Genomic DNA, 18127 nt, shown 5'->3' on the forward strand with positions numbered 1-18127 from the left:
GCAAACAATCGAGAAAGCTGCGACACAATTCATATTTTTCACTGCAGTTTGCACAGGATGCGGTAGCGACATCATTTTGTAAACTCCATCAAAGAGATATATCGGGAAGAGGTTTCACCGCTGTCATTTCCGCTTGCGTTCGCACACATTCAGGCCTAAATGGCGTTCTTCCATTTTTCCGGTCCCATTCACGATTTTCCTTTCGGATTACGTTATCTCGGGATCGACGGTTGGCGGTTTCTCACGCCGGCTGCTTGGACCTTACCTGCTAATTCGACAAGACCTGTCTCGATCGGTTCTCGTTATCTTTCACGCTGCGTGCGTGCGGGCGACGTCGTTTACAGTATCGTGCCCGTGTCCTAATCTATCGGCCGGGGTCCCCCAGCCCGAAACGAGAAGAGATGATGGTGCTTCCCCTTTTCCTCCACCCTCCGTCACTGGTCGTGACAATATTTGTCGCGACCGACGACCGAGGCGAGAGCAATAGGTGCGGACGCGCGTTATTTGCCCTATTCCCTGTGAGATGCCGTCTGTTTGCCGAGGCTTTGTTTCCACCAGTTTCCGTTTCCTGCGCCAACACGGCGGCACCTCTGATCCATCCGGTCACCGAATACGCGCGACCGTTTTTTGGATATCACGATAACGCGACTTCTCGGTATACCTTCAACTCCTGATTACGGCCAGACATTTGATCTCTGCGTGTTTGTTTGTTCATATCGCTCTTCTGGAGTATAACATCAGAGAAAACTGGAAGGACATCGAATTTTTGGACCTTCGCAAAAAAAAAAAAATATACCTCTTCCTTGTACTTTAATGCATATAAGATTAATTACGCAATTAATAAAAAATGTAACAAACAGATAGGCAATTGTAGTCGCAACTCACTATACAGTAGCAACAAATCGTAATTTTTGTGTATAAGATCGATGATATTTTCAAAAGGATGATTTTTAATTAGTTCTTAACATATATATTAAGTTTTAATGTAATATATAATTATAATTTATATATATTGTGTTCATATATGTATATTTTATATTTTACAATTTTATTTTATTCTTACAACTAATTTTAAATATTTTGTTTATAAAATTAATAATATTACAACATAAATTTATATCGTAATAAAAAAATAACTTTATGAATGGCTAATGCACGTTGGATATAAAAATATGGTAACCCCGGATTTTTTTCAAGCCGATTGATTCCTATAACTCTGTTACAAATCATTACAGGATGAAATATCAATGTGTGGCAAGAAAATATAACTAAAATAGAATAATTAATTAGAATTGTTCAGTCTTGTTTTAATTGCGTATTTGCTCCACATTAATTACTTAAATTATCTTTTTATTGAAAATATTTGCTCATTGTTATTTCTTCACATTTTTTGACAAATTGAAGTTTATATTAAACATTGTATATCACATTGTTAGTTATTTTAATTAATTTGAAATAATATTTTTTAAGATACAAAATAAGTGAACAGTTATGTATTATTGCGTCATATGTCACGTGCAAACGTGTTTGAACGTGTTTTGTTCTGAATAGTGTTTGCAAAAGTTTAGGTGAGTTTTTTAATTCATCGATTAATCAATCGCATCATGTGAAAGTGCAACTTTGTTCTTTAAAAACTGTATTTGCCCATAATGCGATTGATCAATTCATGAATTAAAAAATTCACTTTTTTTTTTAACAAAACTAACTGTAATTTTGTTTATACCGATTCGACTTTAAATTATTATTATCCTGCTTTATACCTTTACATATCTCATTCATCTACTTATTAACTAATTCATTGAGGAGATAATGGAAAAAGATAAATGGATAAATAGAAAAAGAAGAATCTATTACGTGACAGTTATTACAACCTGTTGAGCAAATATACAAAATTGCATCATAAGATATAAAATCTTTTTGTTCTTAATAAACAAAATATAAAATATATTACATACTTTTCTGATATATAAAATAATCGTATGATATATATCGATAAATAAATGATACAATATAAGTCTATAAACAAATATAATTCAATTAAACTCGGTATTCATCTGACATTAAACAGGAACATGCAAGAAAATCAAGGATCAATATAATTAGCAATATTGAGTCTAACTCTATCGACGTTTCAATACACCTCATTCGCTGTATCATTATTTTACCAAAGCAGTTACATACTCTTGACATCGGCAATTTCTACAGCAATCAATATGTATTCCCAACATGCCGTCGTGCATGTCAAAAATACTTAAGCATCTCTTAATCTGTCATTTAAATCGCCATTAAGCCAATGAAGACTACCCTCTATTTACTATTATCCGAGTTCCTATTGTCATTTCGATGCCTCTCCATCTTTGGCGATGCATTTTCGCAGGCTGAATCGGTGGCCACACGGCTCGGCGGTGAAGTCGCCGCATGCCAAGCTCGTCGGCGTCGCCTTTGTTGCCAATCGCTCCCTCGTTTTCTTCCTCTTCATCGTCCTCTTCTTCCTCTCTTCATCCGTCGTCAATCCTCTTCGCCGTTCCCGAGGAATTTTTCCACCACTCGATCATTCTGGTGACTCGTGAGGGAGGCGATCGTCCCGTCCGCATGGAATTGTCCAATGAAGCGATACCGCAAGATCTCGATGGGCGGCGCCCGGAATCCCGGCGATGGCTCTCCGGCCCGGCGACTTCGTGGTGGGGCCCGGTGAGGCCCGAGCGTGCAGCCTGGTGGGGGGATTGACATCGACTACTGTGCATTTCCCACGTGCCCTGGGAACCCCCGCGGCATCGTGTCAGCCCCCGCTCTTCGCTTTTGCACGCTCCTTCCACCTCCACCTTCTCCTACACTATCTGCTTCTCATCGTCAGCGGCGAGCGTCTCTCCTTCTGTCTGCCTGTCTGTCTCGCTTTCTTTTCTTTCTTTCTCTCTCTCTCTTTCTTTACGCTCCTGCTTATCTCTGCCTTTCTCCCTATCTTTCTTCACCTAGCGCGATAGAAATCGAGGAATCGACGCACCCGTAGATTTTCTCTCGAGAATCGCTTTGCCTCTATGCGTAGGTGTGTGATTGCCACGGCAATCGCGCGCGCGTGCTTATATATATTGTTTATCCACGAAAATATCAACCGTTCTGCTCCGAGGACGACTAGCAACACGTAGTGATACTCCTACGCATACGTAGACAGGTAAGATAGGCGGAACGTGCGCGCGCGCGCGCGCGTCGAAGAGTCAGTGGCTCTAGCTTTTGGATACGAGCGCTACCTCCGTAGCTTTTACGGCCGGAGTTGGCTACCGCCCCCGCGGGGGGTATCCTTTTGGAAGAGGACGAAGGCGGAAGGAAGCGGCTCGAGTATGCACCGGAGCGGTATACGAATACTTTAAAAGAAGGTAGGGGAGACACCTCGAGATTATACCAGAAGGGGTCTCGGCGTGGGTGAAGAGGGATGCTCTCGTCTCACGGTTATGAGGGCGGGCCCAGACGCGGTATAGTGGAAGGGATCAGGACCCATAGAGTGTGGAAGAGAGGGAGCAGCTCCGCGGGGACAGTTGAAGGGAGGGGAAGGCGGACGAACACCAAGCGGGAGCTCAGGAAGCCGCGTCGACGAAGGATTTGTGAATAACCGCGCTGCTATTCGGCGACCGGGCGAGACAAGGACGCACGTAGACTCGGGACAAGGCGCGCTACCACTTGTTCCCTTCTTCGTCGGGCCTCCTCTTCATCATCGTCCTCACCTCTTCCTTTACCCAACACCCGCCGTCACCCTCTTCCCTCATTTTCCTTCTTCTGCTCCCGTTCCTCCTCCGCATCCTTCTCACCAACATCATCTCCTCCTCCTCCTCCTCCTCCTCCTACACCTCCTCCTCCCTCGCCTCCCCGGCCGCCTCTTTTCTACCTCTACCACCGCAACGAGGTCGAGGAAGGAACATCCTGGATGTGTACGTTCCCCGTGGAATTGAGGGAGGCTACCTTCACACGATAACTGGTGGGTATCGGTGAGTCGGTTCGGTAGGGAGGTGTCTCCCGGTCCTCCAACCAGAGAGAAGAAGCCAAACGACGACGACGACGAGGAGACCTTTGGCGGTTACACACGGCGTCCTACCGTCTTCTGGTGTGCCTACCTATTCGGGCTACCAGCGAACCGAGCGACCAAACGAAGCTTCAGTCGACGCCGCGCACCCAAACGGTCCAGACCTGTCAGCCCGGAAGACACACGCGCAGCAACTCAACACTTTCACGAGAGCCACCGACCTACTGAGTAATACGGAGATCCTGACTCTTGGCAGCGTGACTATACGCGCATCGCAGTTTGTTTTACAACTAACCGCGTTTCGCGAGTTCTTCCCTTCGTTCGTTCATCGAAAGTTTACACTTCCGACGAAGATCGAAGACTTTCCCCTGCGGAAGAGTACTACTGGACATTGCTTGAGGACCAACTTTTATTCGCACTCTTTGTATCTCTGTCGGTAAGTCACAGTCAATTATTTCTTTATAGTTTATATAGATATTATCTTTTTTTAAGAAATGTCTTTAAAATATTATTGGCATTGCATGTAATTTCAATAACGCATTTTATAAATATATATTTTAGATTTAAGGTAGAAGTAATTGTGTTAAACATATTTAATGTTTATAAAAACTTATATAGAAAGCCATTTAATAATTATAAATCAAAATAACATCAACAGGAAAAATTAATTTCATAATTTACTATTTAATATTTACTACATTTTTATTCTCCATTTTGTTTTTCCTCTTGATCCTCTTGATGCATCTTGATCTTCTATTAAAACACAACAAATATACAGTTTCAAATGTATATATCGTACGTTTATTATATAATTTTCTTCTATATGAGATGTAATACCACGTTTTGACGTAGTATCTCACTCGTAGCGAATACGATTCTTCAATCTTTCATTTATATATTTGTTTTTATCACAATTCATTAATAGTCATTTCATAATTTATATCTAAGCGTAGCGAGAACGAGAAAGAATATACCTATACATCCTTGCATTTTCTATCGTATGCCTCTGTACATTGAGGAAACAGGCGGAAATATAGGTGTGGTCTATATCGCTTCGCATGTATCTCGAGTCCTCGCAGCTCGAAATCAGTAGCAAACTGTAGGGCGGTGCACAGTAGCTGCCACGTTTTGATTGGTCCTCAAGTATATTGCCGGTCGTTCGCGGCGATTTTACGATGGTCTCTCTCAATCCTTCTAGCATCTTCTCGAATCTTCCTAGTAACTATGGCATTCTTAACTCGCATTTTTAATTTCTTAACTACCGTTTTTAACTTCTTAAATAATTATTGCAATTTTTGTACATAGAGAAAATTTTATATCGCAAATTACTATGGTAAGCGCGAACCAAGGAAGGAATTATAAAATGTTTTACTACGTTTTTCAGATTGTCATAGTATTTACACTACTTATGGTGTAATTCTCTGAAATTTCTTCTTATGATCCGTAATATCGTTCATGTTTATACATTTATGCAAAATTTACTTCCTTTGTATATAAACGTACGTAAGACACATAATTTTACGTTTTATATCATCAACTTTCTATAATCCATTTACATTGCATTTACTGGGGCTTTTAATTTCAACAATATTCGAGTAATTAGACAATACTATGTAATACAATATGTATATAAGAAATGGGCGAAAGAAATTAAATTAAAAAATAAATTAAATTGAAAAGTTTTTCAATTTTAATCATGTATTTCGAAAGGTTACCTGTTAACGCGATTTTTACCAACGTTTAATTACTATAAAGCAATTATATTATACTCATATTTCCTGTAATTATATAGAAATAGTTTAGTTTCTTTTTATCTCATATTCCGCAAGACATCGCGCCACGAAAAATCGCGCCTATTCGAATCACCGGGATCTGATGCGCGTTAGCTTATCAGCTACGGTCGTTCAGGAGGAATCGAAGTCACGGATCCATCACGGAGCTACCATTTTTCTTTGGCGCCGCGCGTGGCGCGGGTCCGCGCGATAGGTAATATCTCTCGTAAGAAACGCCCTTGCGTGATCGTCCGCGTTCCCTCGCGCCCGTTGGTACCGCGGTTCGACGTCTAGACGTCTACGGAGGGAGGGTGTGGTCCCACTTGGTGGACTTCTGCGGCTGTTCGGTAGCTACTGGCCGAAAACCGGTAGTCGGCGGTAGGGCGGTGCACAGTAGCGACTCGTCTTTGGTTGGCTACCGGCCTTCTCGCTGTGGCGAGCGAACGAACGAACGAACGAGGGCTACCGCTCCTTCCTTTATTCCTCCATACACGCGAGAACGAGTGCACGCACATCGAGCCGGGCTCGCTTGGTTGGCCGGCTCTCCGTTCCTCTTCGATTGGCTGCCGACTCCCTTGCACCGCGTACTCCGCCCTTCGTATCCACGCGATAGAGCGGAAGGTACTTGTTGACTATCCCTCTTTTTCCAGGATGTAACACGGTAGCACCGAATGACATGAAATATGACACTGTCGGGCGTCGAACGTCCCGTCCAGCTATCCTTCCGAGTGTTACCCTCGTTAGGGATTCTCAAGTGCTAGGAAACCCCTCGCGTATTTTTCTCATGAAGTAAAACCTTGAATATGTATTTCGTAAACTCGATTATAATTTTCTACAAGTTTTTGATATCTGGAGTTTTTGTAAAGTATACGTTTCGTTAATAATTGATTACATTTGTTACATGAAATTGATTCTCGGTGCGTTTATATTTTTCTCAGTTTTGTACTCTCCGACAACAATAAAGAAAGGCTAATTATTTTTGCTCGTGTCAGAGTGACTTTCTTCTGCGCGAATTAAATTAATACTCATGAATAGCACGATTTATCTTCATACGCTAGCATAAAAGTTACATGATGTCTAATTTTAATCACGCTTTATTTAATCGCGCGCGTGCGATCCCGTTCACGCCAAGGGGAAGCCCCCCCCATTCGATTGCTATTCCGCGCGACGTTCTGTCAGCACAAAATTCACTTTCGCGCGGCTCCGTAAATACCAAATATGGTATTCGCCGCAAATCTCCGTATCTAGTATGGCGCGTCCATAAACGCGAGCGTCTACACGCATATCGCATTATCATACATTATCATACATTATCATACGTTAAACGAAAGCATTCGATCACGCGAACTCGGTAGGCAAACATGGTAGCTCTATGGCACGGCGCGTTCGCTTTCCTGCGATACAGCGTCCGTTAACTCGCGCTCGCGTTTGCCACAAATCTCGAACGTCTCCCTGCACTCTCGCGAGCCTGTATCTCTTTCACGTCCTTCAATCGGCGGCTTAGGATCTACAATAGGTGTAGTAAGCCTTAAGCCGTAAGGAATTGACCAATTGAATTCGATTATTCTTCTCACATTCAACTGTGATTGGTCAGCTTCTTACGGCTTAAGACGGCTTATTACACCTATTGTAGATCCAGCCTTAATCCCGCAATGAAGTCTACAATTTAAGCTTTAAGAAATCGAGCAATCACAGTTGAGTATTCTTAATAAAAGTCGATTGTGATTGGTCAGTTTGTTAACGGCTTAAAGCTTAAATCTTTATTGCAGACCGGGGACTTACGTCTGTCGTTCTGTTATTCTTGGCTGCTATTTCGATCGCGCGTGATCGAATTCAGCGGACCGATCGGTTATCGGGGAACACGATCGTTTATCATCGGTTTCAAGATTATTTGCGCGTCCTCGCACCGGCGGCGCATCGTCTGTAATATAAAACCTGAGCGTTTACACGGCTAATGTCGTTTTCCTCGGCACCCAACTCATTAACGCACAACTCATTAACTTCGCCTCGCGCAAAGCGAGAACCTGTTCCCGAGCCGCGTGTACCCCTCCCGGGGTAATACAAGCGCACTGTGACCTCGTAACTCTTCGACAAGATTGCCGTGTGGTAGCCGGTGTTACCGTTCGTTTCCACAGGCGGTATACGTACATCAATGCACACCCGCGACGGGAGCAACACACGGCGGGAGTCATTCGGTTATTCGAAAGTGAAATGACGAAATTTCACACAAGGGGAACAAAACGCATAATCCAGTAGGTCTGTTTCTCTAAATCCTCAGGAGACAACATGTCATTTTTCACCGATTTCCATTTTAACAACCTGGTGAGGTTTTTACGATGTGTGCTGTTGAAAATTACAAAAGGTATTGTGAACGTTTGTGGGTCCAGCGGAAGGGCCTGCAGTTTACACAAAAACCATAAATCCGGATGCGGATCCAACATTTGTCCTTTCATTTCTCTTCCGATAACGGAGTGACGAAGGTGTCTCTCGACGGCGGCCGGGCATTGTTTCCCCATATGTATTTCTTTTTTCTACGTTTATATTATCTTTACGTGCGCGCACGGACGTGCTGATATTTACAGGCCGTCGACGAATATTTACAAGGTCTGAATCAGCGTCGGACGTCAACGGATAGTCGACGACGGCTGATGTCACCTCGAAGAGAAAGAGAAGGGGGGAGGGAGGAGAGTGAAGTTCTCTTTTTTATTTTTTATTATGAAACGTAAAATCGCGCGTAATGCGCAGTTCCGATTAGGCCCCGCCGCCCGTTAGGCACGCTAACCAACCGGGCTACGCCCAGGCATCGCTTATTACTCATTCGGACACGCCACTTTATTCGAGCGTGCGCCGTGTGCGCTTAATGCGAGCCGGTAGCGACTGGCCCGACGCTCCCGTACAATGGCCGCGCCGCGCGGATTCGTTCCCGCGGGCTATTTTTTTCAACATGCCGATTCCGATTCGAGAACCGTGCCATTATATGTATATAGAGGCCGCGGTACCGATCCCTCATTCGTATCCGAGTATCGAATATTGGGGGTGGGGAGGGGAGTTTCTAAGTGATACTCGCACACGAGGCGTATAATTTGGCGTATCGCACGTGCAATTCGTATTCTCCCTTTCTAATTTTCTAATCGTGGGAGGGAATGTCTTCTCTCGGTACGTGTGCGCGCAGAAACGGAAATATTAAGTAATCAAATAAAATGTCAATTTCTGCCACGCGCGAAAAATATTACTTCGGTGGAATTCGATTGCATCAGACTTTTCAAATCACTTCCGAAGTTTGAGAGACATCTCAAGGCGAAGATATAAACAGTTCAAAAGTTCATGTAGCTGTAAGAGAGTTCAACCTCGAACAATTTTTAGCATGATGATTACATTGTCACACGCAATACGTTTAATATAAAAATATCATGAAAAAATGATAATATATGACGAATTATAATAGTTTTGAAAGCAACAATTATCACGTAAACGGTGTTTCACTTAAATTTTATTAGGAAACTCGTAAGTTAACCCGTATCAACCGCATAAAAGTTAATCGGTGACTCGTTGCTTTCACGTATCTTTTTTAGAACGGGGAGCACGTCGCGAACACAAGAAATATTCCCGTGATTTGCGTGGCGCCGGATGGCGAGCGTAAAGATTACGGATCGTATTTGCGACGTGCATTTAGCGCTAATAGTGGCTGCTTCTTCCCCCTCGATTACATGCGAATGCATGTGCACCGTCCCATGTGAATGAAACTTAAAACTGCACAGTCGCGTTTGAAATTAAATATGCCCGGGGGACGTGTCGGAGCTAATGATTTAAACTCGCGAGCCGAGCAGACGCGCCCAATTAGGAAACTAGTCATTAATTTTTTTTCGGGAGCGCGCAGCTTTTTATGAGCATTCACGCCGCGTTTTTTGCGAACATAATACCGAGAAACTTAACACGATAATAAATACTTAATATAACTTAATATAATAATAAATACTTAATATAACCACAAGACATAAAATGATTATTTCTAATTTATTTTATGGAAAAAAAATCTTTCAGTTTGACATTTATTCTATCCTATTTTTAATTTTAAAGAAGAATTTCACATAAATTTCTTATAATTTCATATAGATGAATTATAATTTTACAATATTTTTCTAGGATTATAACATAAAATTGAGTGAGAGAAAAGTGTCATAATAAATGTAAAGTAAAGTGATTAAACAAAATGTTATTTGGCATTTGTATAAAAATTTTACAAATTTTCGAGTTTTTATCAAAGTACATCGAATCGTTTTTTTTTTTTTTGTTGTTTCTTATATAGTCGGATTTTAATGTTGCCGTAATGTTATAATATTAACGAAAAAATATAAAACTATCACCGATTTGCAAGAATTAAATTACAAAACGAAAACTGCTTTTGACGTTTCTGCAAGAATTAAGGCGTTCTCTATCTTGTCTATAAAAGTGGGGGGGGGGACGTATTACTTTTTACATATCAAGAGTTATCATGTTTTGAATCGATACTCCGCGACATCTCCTTTCCTTCCTAGGATCAGTTGTAGCCGGCTCGTCTCGACGTAAACCTTTACATATATAGGAAAAGTACTTCCCTATGTCGTCCTAAAAGTACTCCCGATAAGATATCGCGAGAAGTGATTCGACCGGAGAGAATTTTCTATTCCGTAAGGCGCGTTGGCATGCGCGCGTCCGCCTCCACCTACGCGCATCTTCGCGTAAGGAATGCAAAATACTTCAGAAGTTGCTTGAAACGTTACTAACCCGTTGCTCATAGGCAACGGCGCGCGGCGCTTCGCGTAAATATCTCGTTGGATACGAGATGGGACGTCCCCTCGCGAGTAGCGCTCCGCTCACGCGGCTCCGGGTGATTCCCTCGGAGTGCGCGAGCTCAAATCGGAGGAGAATCATCGATTCTGTGCTCTTTGCAGGCAACGATACGAGGATTTTCGCGCGCGCGACGTGGTACAAGCAGTGATCTCACTCCCAGGAGCCAGCCGTGCCCGAGACTAGCTTTGCGCGGGAGGAGAAGAGCAAGCCGAAGAACGACAGTCAAGAAAGACAGATAAAGAGAGAAAGAGAGAGCATACGAAAGTCCGCGAGCAAGGTAGAGAAAGATAAAGAGAGAGAGAGAGAGAGAGATAGAGAGGGAGAGCGCACGAGCACAAGGAGACAGAGGGAGACGGAAGAAGTGGTAGGAGTGAGCTCCGGGCGTTAGCGAGAGAGCGAGAGAGGTGGGCAGAGGGAAAGGAGAGACAGAGACTCGACCAAGAGAAGGAGCGGTGGGAATTTATAAGGATGTTCGCGATAATGCCGATGGAGACAGAGGGGCACGGCAGGGAGTTCGGCCGGCGGCAGAAGATGCGCGCCAAGTGCACGGTGGAGTTCGTCTGCAAGTACTGCCAGCGGCGCTTCACGAAGCCCTACAACCTCATGATCCACGAGCGCAGCCATAAGGACGCCGTGACCTTCACCTGCGAGGTCTGCGGAAAGTCCTTCAAGCGGCAGGACAACTTCAAGCAGCACAGGTACATAAACCACGTCACGTTTCGTTTTTTTTTCTCTTTTTAATTATAATTTTTTCCCACTTTATTTTACACCGACATTGTTTTTGTTTCAAGTTTTTTTTTTCCCCCGTTTCGTTTTGTTCTCCCTTCGTGGAAGGATTTCTATTTTTGCGCGCTCGCACGAGACACGTACGCGATCTGATCCGTGATCAATCGCCGCGATCTCCGAGTACTCTTTAGGGGGTCCCTTTATACAAGGGTCCGTATGGCGAGTATGGCGTCGTCGCGCATATGAAAGGGAAGCCCGCGACACACACCTGACGGTTGTAGATATTGGCGATGTATACTGCGGAATATCGCGGCAACCGATCGTGAATCAGACGTCAGTGCGTGACTCTCACTTGCAGGAACCTGCACTCGAAAATAGAGAAGCTATCGTGAGACGTTTTCGTACCCGTATCTGCGCGTTCTCGCTGTTCGCCGCGCGACGGGATAATGGAGAATAATTCATTCTCCACTCAGAAATCAGCTTGAGAAATCGAGCTAAATCGTAATTAACTATCGTTAGATTGCGTCACTGGCTAGTTTTCCTATTGTAGTTTTCCTATTGTGATTATTTCGTTTTTTTACGTAGCATGAACAATGAGGACAAAAATTGTGATTTCAATCTGTCATCAATAATTATTTTGACATCAAGCAGTGTAAAAAAACGTGAAATTTTTATGATTTTCATCGTGCATTAGATTATTACTTATATTATTCATCTTTACATATGATAATCGCACGGGTGAAGCTTGAAGTTAAGATGGACACAAGCAGTTGAGAAATTGACTGAATTATCGATTTGATTTTTCGTAATGTATAAACATCGATAGCAAACACGAGTGGTCAAAGCCAATATTTTATTTTGAGATTTACTTTGTAGACTGATTTGATCCACGATTTAACAAATTTCTAATTAGTTAAACAGTCCATCGCTTGATGCAAAATCACGAAACACAAAACACGAGTCGTCTAGTGAAATGAACCACGAATTTTATTAGTGAAATAAAAATATTGCATTTGCATAAGGATGAATTAAACATTGATCTGAAAACGTCTCACGGTAGTTTTTATTTTTAACCATTTTAACGATGCTCGCGCAAACTGTTCCATGCGTAAGAGATTTATCGTTTTAAAATCTATAGTACAGGTGATACAAAGAAAAAATATACGAATATACGAAAAAAATAGTTTTGTACTGAAGTATTTAAAAATTTTGTTGAACCATCAAAATGATTATTGTATAAAAGATTCAACCATGGTGATGAGCAAAAAGTTTTGACATTTTAACAATCAGCTCGAGAGTGCTACATTATTTTTATAGTATAACAAAATTATTTTCAGATTTGTATACAAAGAGGAAGATTTCTTTAAATTTAATAACATTTATTAAAAACGTAGAAATATATTGCTTTAGAATAGTCGAACAAAACTGTTTATTTGAAGAAACAAATGCAACCGTTTCGTTATTTATTAATAATATTATTTGATACAATAAAACAATTTTTTAGTCAGTAAATATAGTTTTGTATAACACATTATGTTATTTGAATAAAATAAATAAATCCAAACAGATAGAGACAAAAATATTGAAAAAAATTGTTCTCTCTGTGTATCCATCTAAAATCTAAAAGATTGCGCATTACATAATCTTAAGAGAAAAGTAGTTTCAATCAAATTGATGGAAATCGTAATAAATTTGTAGATTATGAGATGCTGATAAAAAGTTACCTTAGGTAAAACCATAAAAAATGATTAGTTCTTGGTGTAGAATTTGATAATTGCTACTTTTTAAGTTTAATCTGGCTGAAAGTATCTTTATTTAATGCAACAGTTAATTTTCTTAACTCTATAAGCATTAATATATAATTATTTATATGTGTCTATTATTGAGTAACTTGTGTGTGTGTGTGTGTGTGTGTGTGTGTGTGTGTGTGTGTGTGTGTGTGTGTGTGTGTGTGTGTGTGTGTGTGTGTGTGTGTGTGTGTGTGTGTGTGTGTGTGTGTGTGTGTGTGTGTGGTGCAAATATACGTGTATTGGTATATATTTGTGTTGATAGCTATTCCATAGGTATTTCTAATATTATTATATTAAAAAACTGCATGTACACATGTACATATGTATGTGTGTGACTATATATAAGTGTAATAAAGATAATTTTTATCTTATATTTTTTTAAACGGACTGACGTCCTTGCTTCAGGTTTCATTGTATGTCTAAGAGTGTATAAACAGATTAAACATAAGCGTATCTAAGGTATGATAGATATGGTGTCATGGATTAGTTTCTTTTTCGGTGTAGATAGGTGTAGATAAGCGCGTGTAGATAAATAGGTAAGATGTAACGACCACCTCTACATCTACACCTATCTACACCAAAAAAGGAATGAATCCCCGACATGCAATGAATACGTGTTTTGAGCGCCACTTGAAGAGAGGCATCATTTAATAAGTTAAAATTAATACTTTCATATTTGAGGACTTTCATGAATTTAGGCAGATTATGTGATCTTGTTTTGCTATGTATAAGACAAATGGAACTCTAAAAATTGACTTTGAGTATATTATGGATCAATTTTTATCAACGAAAGTAAAAAAGAGCAATCATAATTTTTTGGTTACATATGGATGGGAAGTCATTCATTATACGTCCCTTTTTCAGTCGATAAATTGTCATTTTTTCACAGAACGGTTATCTTATATAAATAATTTATTGTTTCATTTTCTTTGTTCTGCCAATAGATTGTAAACAGTGAAATAATACATTCTTGCACTTTATTACATTTTCTGCACGTTTTTCTTCGTTATTACACTCGTATGTGCGCTAATTTGCAACATACATGACAACATTAAACAAACTCTCGCGGAATTATCGATGCTTCGTCGTCTTTGCAAAGTTAACTTTAGCTAATCTGTCAATTTATCCCCCCCCCCTCAACGCAATAACTTTCCATACACTTGTAACAAAAAATAATATGTGCAACCCGTGCGGTTTTGCTGTTGCTCACGTGTGCGAATAAACGCATTCGCTTTCGGTTCGTGCATCTACTTCCCGCACTCGTGGGCAATAGCCGATTCCCCGCACTTGTTGCACAATATATACAGTGCTTTAATGTGTTAAATAAAAGATTAACAAATTAAATGTGTACTTTTGAGCTGATATTGCGGTAAAATTATTTAAAAGACGGATGTTTAGACAGGAACGTAATTTCAATACTTGTCATAGGAGTTATTTTTCGTAGATATTGCTGTTTATACAGTCAGAAAAACAAACTATTAAGATAGATTTTTGATTAGACTCATAATAGTAAGTTTCAAATAATGATACACCAAGAACTATTTTTCTAATCTACAAAATATGACAGTTTCAAACATATTGAAACTTTTACACATAAGATTAATGTGGAATTCTTTTTAGATATTTTAGTAAAACTATTTGTTTCGTATACCAATCACTCGATCGTACTTGAATACATATTTCACTGATAATTTTATAAATTATATTTTTGTATGATTCGAGTTGTTCTATTTGTAAATCGAAAGATATTTTTGCTACATGAGGATGTCAACGCAATGTCAACGAGTGAAGAAAATGATATACCGATTCAAAAAATATGGTGGATCATGAGAAAAGGATGCGATTGAAAAAGATTTACATGAAATGAATAAGAATCATTTTTATGCATACAAAACTAATTTAAGTGTGTCAAACAAAGGATGACATCACGTTACAACAGAAAAGAATCACGTCACTTTGAGAGTGATGTGATAAATTATAATTAATTATGTCTTTTTATGATAAAGAGATACGAATTAATTTATTATTATTTAAATAATAAGTTTTTAAATTCTGATTATATATAAGATGTTACATCTATATGGAACTTCACGGATTCGGATATACATGCAATTACGTGTTATAGTTTATCATTTTCTTCCCGTTTCGTTCAAAATTTACGTTTGGTAAGTCAACAAGAAAGTTAAGATACGCTAACTATCGCTTAAGCGGTCACGGTGCTGACCTCGAGAAGGTCAAAACCATTGGTTCGGCTGAAAGAGGCCGCTACCGCGTTGACCTTTCGCATCAATAGCCTTGTAATGTTGCAACGTGTCGCCTTCAGCCGCCTCACGGCGGATAGAGGCGCGAATCAGGAGAGAGAAGAGATCCGCGAAGATCCGCGAACTTTGCACTCCTTCTCTCGCCTACGGGTGCGAGTCGACGACGAGTCGGCAAGTCGCGGCGCGCGCGTGCACGCGGGCCCGTAGAATCGGCCTGGCCCATAAATCAGTCTGAAATAATGCTGCCCCCGCATGGAACGTGTGCGCGAGCGCGTTTGAACGAGCGAGCGATAAAATAAATCTTCAATACTGGTGGATACTAATGGATACCTTGTATGTAACGGCGGTGGTCTTGTTTTCTGTTCTGTTGTAGATGTGGGTGGCGGTGAGCGGGAGCTCTGAACCTCCTGCACCTTGACATACACACAACACACACATACACACACACACACACATACACACATACACACACATACACGCACAAAAGGCAAACAGTTTAATAACAACCAATTAATAAACAACAACAACAGTAATAATAACATCATAACAGAATATGACAATAATTGCGATACAACCATGCACTATTTGATCACCTGCACTTTTTCCCGGTCGCGACGAAAGCGCGATCAACACCTATGCCACTACCGCCACCACAAAAAACCCTAGCATGCGTATATACTGCTTCTTCTTTCTTCTTCTTCTTCTTCTTCGTTTTTCTCTTCCTTTTCTCTGTCTGCCTCTTTCGCTATTTCGTCTTCTCACTGTATCTGCGACTTTTACTACCCTCACTACGACTTCTTCATTGTCGGCTGTTTCTTGTACTAACACACGGCGCGCACGGGTCCCACGCTTTAACGAGGCGGTGAGAATGATTGATAGATAGGAAGGAAATTTAGAGAATGTGAGTGGAAGGAAACGAGAGGGGTTTTCCCTGGAAATGCACTCTCCTCATCTTCCGATTTCGACCATCTTTGTTCCAGGAGCATACACTCTGTTCCCTACAAGGGCTCCAACGGCTACTCAAATGGCTATTCGAATGGCTACTCTAGGTATTAGAAGCCATCCGGCCAACTACTATCCTAAACTCCCGTAGACACGCGTTTCTCTTTCTCTATCGAATGCTCTAGCTACCGACCAGTTCTTCCTGATATCCCTCCTCTATTAAAGCAATCCTCCGCATTCGACATGTCGAACTTGCAAGAGATATCGTGTTTGCGTTACGGCAAGGGAATCGCGATACTCCATCGATTTTTTGTCACTATCCTCGCATATCACCCTCGCATCTAGTTTGTCCGTCCTGCTTCTTTGAATTTTTTTCGCTTCACCCTCCTGTATTCCGAGCCTACACCAGACGTCAGCCACATCAGAGGAATCTTCGTTTCTACCCGACACGAAGCACCATTGCAGAGCCGAGAACAATGGAAGCGATTGGGTTATAGCAACACAACGAACTATTATAATTTCATCAAACTTTCTTTGTAATTCAAACGCGTAATGATATTTTTGTTCTACACATACCGAGCGATTGTCCGAATGTCCATCTAGGATACGATTGGATAGATGATATCAGATATCAAGCATAAATTCGAGAGCTCCTGCATTTCTAATGAATACAATAGCGTTCTGTGTGAGAGTCACGAGTATGATGAAGGAAGATAGAATGTGACTATGAAATATAACCAAATAATTTATGTATTAGTTTAAAGAAATTATCTGAAACTTTTTTATCGATGTGCTCTACTTTAAATATTCGCTATCTTTAATTAAAGACATACTAACAACTTCGATAAAAATTTTTTTCGCGAGCATTACACGATACACACTGAAATTGCTAAACTAAGTTTTGCCTTCTGGTTATCAATGTTTCGATCAGCGGACGAACGACGTGAAAAAAAAAGAACGAGAGCAAGAAAAAATCATGTTTCGGAAATGAACATGGGAAATTGGTCGCGTAATTAAGTGTAATCGAAGCGGAATTAAGTGGAATCGAAGCGGGCGGTCCGTATTATTTCGCATTTTCATAACGGAAGCTCACGACACACCATTCCACGCAGGCTCCCCGGGCTAACGTCCTAAATTGGACTACGTAATAACCCACTAGCTCTATAAGGGCGCTAGTCGGAGGATACGCTGTCCGCTTCCTCCTTGCGTGCTACCGTGGACCACGCCCAGGCCTGGAGCGACGTCTTCCTGACCTACCACCTGGCAATCAGGCCGCGGAGCTACTTGGCTTCCCCTTCAGAAAATCCATATAATCTCGCGACGAGTCGCATCGCCGGGACCACGCCGAAGTAAAGTCGTATCTATCTCGCGAGCGTGCGCGATTGTTGCATACGAAGATCGACACGACCGGACAACCTTGGGACCACGTGGTATAAGGTGGGTCCGCGGTGGTATCGCTGACGCAAATACCAGTCAGCTGAGATCGGTTTCCAGCGGGTGAACCCTCGGCGAGTTGTCCCTTCGATTCCGGCCAGAGACGCGACCCATTGAGGTGGAATGAAGATCAACCGTTATTATTTCCGAGCGTCGATCGTATCTTTCTTTCTTTTTTTCTGTATCATTTAGTTTCTCTTCTCCTTTTTTCATACCCGTACGGATCGCGCGATGAGTATAAAGTGCTCGAAACGTGAACGGAGGGAGGAGATCGCACACCGTGATGGAGCAATCGGCACCGCAATGCTCGAAGCAGGCAGACGTAAAGCTATACGATATAGATGGTGATGCTGATTCCCG

General features: G+C 41.3%; 1 protein-coding gene across 2 annotated transcripts; it reads left to right on the plus strand.

Moving 5' to 3' along the window:
• Positions 1–4003: 4003 nt before the first annotated feature.
• On the plus strand, positions 4004–17365 carry LOC105828175 (protein drumstick). Of its 2 annotated transcripts, none has more exons than XM_012666396.3 (3): positions 4004–4448; positions 10716–11312; positions 15765–17365. In XM_012666396.3, exons 2-3 carry the CDS (start codon positions 11083–11085, stop codon positions 15778–15780), a joined length of 246 nt encoding a protein of 81 aa, XP_012521850.1. In that variant the 5' UTR covers positions 4004–4448; positions 10716–11082; the 3' UTR covers positions 15781–17365. The 2 variants fall into 2 exon arrangements, with proteins under 2 accessions (XP_012521850.1, XP_012521849.1); XM_012666395.3 differs by having other exon boundaries at positions 4036–4448; positions 16372–17365.
• Positions 17366–18127: the final 762 nt, after the last annotated feature.

Source organism: Monomorium pharaonis, chromosome 2 (assembly GCF_013373865.1).
Source record: "Monomorium pharaonis isolate MP-MQ-018 chromosome 2, ASM1337386v2, whole genome shotgun sequence".
NCBI lineage: Eukaryota > Metazoa > Arthropoda > Insecta > Hymenoptera > Formicidae > Monomorium > Monomorium pharaonis.